Below are 8,554 nucleotides of genomic sequence, written 5' to 3'. Positions count from 1 at the left end.
AAGGATATTTTTTTATTATTGATTGCTATGGATACCTCATTTTTTATATCAACAAGCTTTTTGTTGTCATATTCAGTTTTATACAAAATTCATAAAATACTCCGTATTTGTGCGAATTTTAAATATAACTGTGAATTTAATATATTACAACAAACTTCAGTGACTTAGGGGTAAAGGTCTCCGTCTCGAAATGATTTTATCGAAACTGTTTCTATTATCTCGATTCAATCGAGTATTTAATCGAATCGAAAGATTCGATTTATGGCGAATTATGTTCTCAGTATCGAAAAGCAGTTTCGAGACATGCTGAGTTATATTCTCGAAATCAATCGAGTAATCGATTGATTTCGATACGTTTTGAGACAAATCGAGAGATAACGATAATATAACTATTTTTTTTAAAAAACATACAAAACTTGAAAATATTTTTTGATGTTAATTTTTATTTGCGCATCTCTACTTTTACTTGCGTATTAACTTGCAAATTTGTTTTGATTTTAAAAATAAACAAAAAAAGTCAACTAGGGTCACATGTGAAAAGTTTCAATCAAATTTTAAAAGAGGATTTTTCATCTTAAAAGGTAAGAAATTGAATTTTATTACTTTATGTTCATATATTTTGTACTGCAAATGGTTATATACGAAATTTTTTGTATTTTTATATTTTAAGAAAGAAATATTATGTGTTAGAGTACATATTATTGAATCATGACAGCTAATGTTGATAAGAGCAAACTATGGTAAAAAATACTAAAAATGTTGTGACATACTTTTCCATTTTTGACATATCCCATGGGAGAGATTTGAGCTTTTCTTTGAACTTGCATTTGTGTGTAGTGGAGACAACAATGATTTATGAATTTCATGTGTTTGTTTTATGAATTGTACTTAAGTTTTCAAAAAATTTGTTGCTTATTTGTGAAAAAAAGATTAATTTAAGATGGTACACCACCAAATATTCTAAATTCTTTAAAACTTGAAAAAAATAATCGATTTGATATTAATACAAAATTTATAAAATGAGAATGCTTTTTTATACTTAACTTTGTTTTGTCTCGGTTATTTTGCCTCGCTTATATCAAAAAACCCATCTTTTTGATGGGTCTATTCAAAACACAATATCTTGAAATATTTTAATGCATAACCTATGAAATTTTTTGCACATGTTTTAGACATGTGCGCTAAGGTAATGACATAGGGATTTTAAGATTATTTCATTACATCAATAACTATTGAATTTCTTCTATAAAACAGTAGAAAAAAATTTTTTTTAGGCCTAAAAATTATTAAATAAAGAGATTGGAAAATAATTTTTAAACTTTGAAATGTCATTCCCTACAAAATAATATAATAAACATTTCCTGAAAAATTTAAGTGATTTTTTTTCTACTTCACAAGATATCATGTTTTCAATAACACCATGTTATTGAAATGTTTCAATAACACCATGTTTCAATAACACCATGTTACAATAACACGCAAAAATCAAAAACAGAGAAAAACGCAAAAGAAGGTTTAATAACAAAAAAAGTAAACTATAAAGTATGAAAAACTAACAAAATCCAGCAGAATAAGGTTGGCATGGTTCTATTTGAGCTTCCTTATCATTAAACCCTTTTTTTGATGGCGCAACTTCTGTCGTTGGGATTTTGAAGTAAGTGAAGACTTAATTGTACATTTTTTAATTCTACATTTATCACGGTTAATCAATCTGATATGAGTAAAATGTCCAATACGTATTCCCAAATTTTGCAAAACACCAATAATTCCATGGGTACCTTCATTAAAATTGATAATTGCAGAATTTACTGACATTTCGATAATGTTTCTATTTACAAAAGTGTGTTTGGGGCATCTTTTCCAGATTCCAGAGGCATTTAATGCCTCATTATTGTTTTGTGTTAGACCGTGTTGGCACTTTTTAAGTAGTTCTTCACTGCTTAAGTCTTTGAATACAGGAACAAGAATATTTTTTATTGCTAATGGCAAGCTTAGCTTGGGTTTATATGTTTTATGTCCACTTATATGGTCACGTTGCCATTTACACCAGCTGGCAATAGTTCGTGGGCAAAATTGATGACGTATATTCATGTCTTTAATATCAGAGTTGTGAAAAAACACTGCCCATACAGCCTTTTTCATTTGATATATATTACCTAAATTTTGTCTAATAGCCATTCCAAAATAATTTTGTGAAAGGTTAAGTGCCTTCGGTTAACCTCCCTTTTCCTGCTACTGGCTTTCCATCACACAACTTTTTTCTACATAGACGTTGACGCAGTGCGTGACCACGACTTTCTATCTTTTTTGGATGTGCCCAATACATTCTGCTTTTTTGATCTCTATATCTTTGTATGGGCATTAAGCTAATACTGCAGAATATGATGAGGTATCACCATCACCCAAATAACTAGTATATTGTAAGTTATATTTTTCGACAGAGCGATGGAAAATAATAATTGCACCTGCACCTTCCATAGCACCAGATGATCTTTGATGATTAGCAAGACATTTATGGTTGGCTTTCCAATCCTCATATTCTAGAGTTCCTTTTTTGTTTTTCCAAAGAATACATCCTTTACAATGTTTTGACAACACAACAGCATCTATACATTTGCCTGTTAAAGTTGATATGGTTGTGACAACACCATTAAATGATGAGTGACCTCTTTTTTGCCCCGTTCCATCAACTGAAACTTGACATTGAATTATATCATCATGTGAAGCATTATTATTAATCAAGTTTCTAGTTTCAAATGCTGCTTTGTTAGTAACCTGTTGAGCAACAGTTTCATAAGCATTGTATAACTTTTTGTTAATTTTATCATATGCATTGGAGGTAATTGAAGGAATGTTCATGAGCTGGTGGTATAGTTTCATTGGTTCATAACCTTCACCTATTTCTCTAAATACTAATACAGAAAGAATATTTATTTCATAGCTATCTCTTCCTACAGAATTATTGAAAAGATTTGAAATAGGTCTGGAAGTTTGAAATGAATGACACCAATCACAGGAAGTACAGCAAAGTTCTAAGGTCAAACAAAGTCCCATTCTTTTATTAGGACAATTTTGTATGAAAATTGAAGAAAAGCAACTCGGACATTTCATAACTTCGAGAATCATTAAATGAAGTAACTCAAAGTTCATTATAAAGTTGAAATCATTATAAACAAGTTCTTTTTCCTTGAAATAATTTTTTTTGCACTTGCTATTGTTGTAAAAGAATTTGGCTCAGAATTTCAGGACATGTTTGTAGAAGCCAATGACAGATTGCATCTTATAAGTGAATAAAAATGTTTAGGATAATACAATGAAAAGTAAGTTAAAATTATAAAATAATGTTTTAGGGGTTGTATTTAATATTTATAAAATTGGAATTGCAAAAAGTAATCTACGAATATTTTTGTATTTCCTACGATATTTGTACTTTAATACGAATCTTTTAAAAGATTTCAATTTTTTGGGAAAGGGTTGGTAACTTAATTGGTACAGTAAAGTATTCAAACTTTTTAAATATTTTTAGATTTTTTTAGATTTTTAGATATAAGACTAAACTTTAAGATGAGTGAAAAAGTACAGAGACAGCTTGAAACTAAAAAACAAGCTAATCTCTATTTTGTAGTTTAAAAAACTTAAATACAAATACATGGACTAATATTATTAACCAAGAAACTTTTTAATTCAATTAATTTAAAGGTATACTGAAATAAATCGAGAAATTTTGATATCTTGTGTTGTAAAACAAATTTTGTTTTTTTGTTGTTTGTTTTTATAATTAGTAAAAGTTTAAATTTGTTTTTTACAGCTTGGTAAGTACTTTGCCTGGAAACTCCGGAGCTGGCAACGTAGCTTGCACTCATGACAATGCATCCAACATGATTGCTGCAATTCCCAAGTGCAAAAATGTGAATCACTCACTTAGGTGTGCAGGCCATCTTTTGAATCTTGCAGTCACAGACTCCATTGACAGTTGCAAAGAAACTGAGTGCCTTAACCTTAGTGATGCCTTGGAAAGAGCTACAACATTGGTTTGATGTTTTAATTACCAAAAACGTCAGTCATAGAGAATGGTTGGCTTCTTTGGAACCGTCACGTAATAATCCACCTGTTGACAATCCAGTATTGGAAGACATGGATGATCCTTTTTTTGAAATTATAGAAAAACCAGAATCAGAAATAGAAGTACCTTCTACTGTTCCAGCCAAGTCCAAGATTCAAACTGAGTGGGAGATATTTTCAGCAATGCCAGCTACCAAACAGCCAGTACTTGAATTTTGGCGGGACAATAAAGACAAATTTCCTCTGCTGTCTGAAGCAGCACGCAAATGGCTGTGTATTCCCGCTTCATCTGCTCCATGTAAGCGAATTTTTAGTGCAGGTGGTAATATAGTCAGCGCAAAAAGAACAAAGCTCCAGCCAGAGAATGTGAAAAAATTGATTTACATTCAGCAAAACATTGACAGGATCACGTTTCATTCCTACTATTTGACAACCAAAGCAGAACTTGCTACTATGGCTGAAGAAGCTGCAAAAAGGTTGCCATCTCGGGCCATTTTTGAGCCAGAAACTAGCAGTCAAATATCTCGATCTGCATTGGACCGACTGTCTTCTCGAGAAGTCATCAACATTGGTGATGATGATGATGATGATGGTGGTGATGTTCCACTAGACAGCTCACACTCTACTCAGTCAACTGCCACAACATTTGCTGGTCCTTCTCGCACACCAACTGCTGGCCCTTCTCATCCACCAACTCCAGGACGTTCATCATCTGACATTTAAATTTTTTGTTGACAATTTTGACAAGTTTTCTTAATTAATAAAATATCATTATGAATTTGATAACAGAGATTAATAAAATAACTTTTGTTTAAAGCACACAATTAGTTTTCTTTTTGGTTTCTTTTATTTCAAAGGTTTTAAGTAAAATTATCAGAACTACTGGGCATTTCTAGGTATGTATTGAAATGTATCGAAATAATATAAATTTTAAGAGTTTTTACTTTATTCTTTAGAACTAGCTTGTTTCGGAACTTTACAACTTTAAGCAAAAACTTTGCCAACAGAGGGTGTTACTATCTTTAGATTATAAACTCAATGTCATTTTAAGAAGTTTTTAGTCAGGTTATTGACTTTTTCAAATATTTTTACCATCCATTAATTGATCAGTTGCTTAAACTTACTATATTATAAATTTGTATTATAAATTTGTAAGTATTGAAATGCTGCATTATTTTTCGAAACATTTCAAATTTGAAAATTTTTGGAACTTTTAAACTATGAACAAAAACTTTGACAACAGATGGAATAACAATCTGTTGAATTTATAACTCAATAGCGTTTTATAAGTATAGAGAGTAAGAGGCTTGACATTGCTTATTTATTTGAAGATTCTTTTTCTTGACGCTTTGTAATTCTATTTTATAAATTTGTTTGATAAATTTCTTATATTATTATACTTGAAATGTCTTGTTATTTCTCGGAACTATATAAATTTCTCGGAACTTTTTAACTATGAACAAAAACTTTGCCAACAGATGGTGTTAATATTTTTAAATATCATTACTCAATAGCATTTTATTAACAAACAATTTCAATTGTCAATTTCTTTCTTTGCATAGTATGATTGGTTGACAACGCTCTAACTCTAATATGTTATAACTTTGTATTAAAAATTTTGAAATCCAGAAATATGTAATTATTTCTCGGAACATTTTGACTTCTTAAGTTAACCAACAGATGGCGTTACTGTCTTTAGAAATAGAAACTAAAAATCAAAGGCGTTTTATAATAACTTCAAGTAAAAGTGTAAAATTTATTCTCATTTTTGGTTTTGGAAGTTTTGTACATCAAGACTACTTATTAAATAATTTTGTTTAATAAATTACTATTTTTAAATTTATAATACTCAATGGCGTTGTAAAGCTAATTAAAGTAAGGGAATAAAATAATTTTTACCACTCTGAGTTTTCATTGTTGAAATCATCTTCACTTATATTATTACTTTGTTAAATAAAAGAATAATTCTTGAAATATCTTGTAATTTCTCGGAACTTTTGAACAACAATTTTGTAACAGATGACATTACTATCTTTAGATTTTAAAACACAATGGCCTTTTATAAGCATAAAGAATAGGAGTCTTTTAATTTATGTTTCATGTCAGATGTTTTCTTGTCTGCATTGTTTCATAATACTATTATATTAATTTGTTTCATAAATTTTTGGCATAATTCTTAAAAATAATTGTTTTCGGAACTTTTTAAATTTCTCGGAACTTTTAACTTTCTCCAAAAACTTTGCCAACAAATGGAGTTACAGTCTTGAAACAATATATTCTTTTATCATTTCTTTTTTAAAATCTGTTAGCATATAATAGATAAACAATATGTCAAAATTCATTGTAAAACTATTAACTTTTTAACATTTTTATGAAAACTTTAGCAACACATTACTGTACAATCTTAGAAATAATATTCAATAGCATTTTATCATTATTTTAAGTAAGGTTATAAAGTATTTCTTTATTTTTGTTCATTGGCAAGAGAAGATGATTGTAACTATTATTATTTTTAATTTCTATAATAAATTTGTTATTCTTAAAATGTCTCTTTATTTCTCGGAACATTTTGATTTTTATAAAACCGTTAATCAACAGATGGAGTTGCAATTGTAAAATGAAATATGCTTTAAATATTAGTTTATTAAATATTTTACTTAAAAATTATAATAAATGATATATATATATTTAAATTTTTTTACTTTTAAACAAAAATTTTGCCAACACACAAATTAAAATTGTTTAAAAAGTATTTTTCAATAGCATTTTACAATTATTCTATTACATTATGGATTATTACATGTTTAAAATTGCTAATTCTGTTTTTGATAATTCCATTTATCAATTTTTGGAAGGGCTTGTCTAAGGACTGGCCTCTTAATTTAATTTTATATCAAATATTTTACTAAAGTTAAGTTTCTACAAAAAATTACTCAACAGATGGAGTTGCAATCTTTGAACAAACTGTTCTTTTAACATTAATTTCTTTATTTAGGTTAACATATTATACCCAATTTAACCTTAATTGTAGGTATAAACTATTTTTGTTTATACTTAAAACCAAAACTTTGGCAACAGATTAAGTTGAAATCTTTACAATTTATAACTCAATGGCGTTTTATAAACATGTAAAGTTGAATACTATAAGTTTAACTAATAATTTGTTGACGTTCATCTATTTTGATTCTCTTCATTTATTATATACTTTTGTTTAATAAAATTTGTTACATAACAGTTTGGTTGATTCTAAACGGGCTTGTCCTTGGGGACTTGCCCTATTTTAATTTTATAAATTTATAGCATAAAACTAAAAAATTATGTTTTCAACTATTGCACAACAATATGGCCAACAGATGGAGTTTCTATCTAAAGTCAAAATAATTAATGCTGGTTTACACATGTTTTAAATAAGGGTTTAACAAAATTTCTAAAAAATATTACCAAATCCAACTTAGTTGGATTTGTAGGTCAATACCAATAACCTTTTTCCTTTACAGGATTTTTAGGTTGGTGTTCCTGCAGATCATCTTGGTTCTTTTACACTTACTGTTAAGTCTGTTTTTGAAAGGACTTGTCTTTGGACTTGCCCAATAAGAATAGTATTTTATTCTCGATATTCCTCGATATGTCTCGATTAGTATCGAATCGATTGCATTTCGAATCGAAATATCGAAATTACTCGATATCGAATCGATTGTCATTTCAATTCTCTTTTTTCTCTCGATATCGAATCGATTGCCTTTTCCAAAAAAAAAAAATCGAATCGAAATCATTTCGATTCAAAATCATTTCGAGATGCAGACCTTTACTTAGGGGTTAGCAGACGTTAACACTACTCCAAAGTAGGTCGATTTTTTCTGCGGCCGTTAAGTTTTTTATTTGTTCGAGTTAATTCAAAACAGCAAATAATTGCACGAGGAAACGTGATATTAAAAACTTATTAAAGCAATTATTATTAAAGCAAACAAAAACAAAGATTATGGATTTATCTATATATGGCGAAAATTTGAATCTCAGCAGTTCTGATGAAATAAGCTCTGATGATGAAAGCCGAAATATAAAAGGTAACGCAATATATAAAGATTTTCAGTTTAATAAATGCAGAATTTATTACATTTATTTTGTTTATAACAATGTTATAAATAAATAAATGTATTAAATATATTGTATAGTTGGTAATATGTATTTTAATTTAGAAGTTTATGAATAGAATTAATCAATTACTAGAATGCTTACTCTTTTAATATATATATATATATATATATATATATATATATATATATATATATATATATATATATATATATATATATATATATATATATATATATATATATATATATATATATATATATATATATATTAGTAGAAAATCACTTAACAAAAATTTTTTCCATTTAACACTGTGTTTCATCAACAAAGATTCATCAGAAAAAAATTTTCTGATTTTTTCTGATGAATCTTTGTTGATGAAACACAGTGTTAAATGGAA

At 28.1% G+C, this 8,554-nt stretch overlaps 1 protein-coding gene across 1 annotated transcript; it reads left to right on the top strand.

Moving 5' to 3' along the window:
• The first annotated feature begins 447 nt into the window (after positions 1–447).
• LOC136083810 (uncharacterized) lies at positions 448–6,113 on the top strand. The gene is made up of 2 exons (XM_065803637.1): positions 448–581; positions 3,809–6,113. Exon 2 carries the CDS (start codon positions 4,006–4,008, stop codon positions 4,783–4,785), a length of 780 nt encoding a protein of 259 aa, XP_065659709.1. The 5' UTR covers positions 448–581; positions 3,809–4,005; the 3' UTR covers positions 4,786–6,113.
• The last annotated feature ends 2,441 nt before the right edge of the window (positions 6,114–8,554 follow it).

This window comes from Hydra vulgaris, chromosome 08 (assembly GCF_038396675.1).
Source record: "Hydra vulgaris chromosome 08, alternate assembly HydraT2T_AEP".
In the NCBI taxonomy this organism is placed as follows: Eukaryota; Metazoa; Cnidaria; class Hydrozoa; order Anthoathecata; family Hydridae; genus Hydra; species Hydra vulgaris.
Note: the sequence above shows the minus strand (reverse complement) of the source record. Positions and strands in the feature narration are given on the sequence as shown.

Excerpts from the sequence above, each read along its gene's own strand:
- LOC136083810 (XM_065803637.1), top strand. The coding sequence starts at position 4,006 with ATGCCTTGGAAAGAGCTACAACATTGGTTTGATGTTTTAATTACCAAA.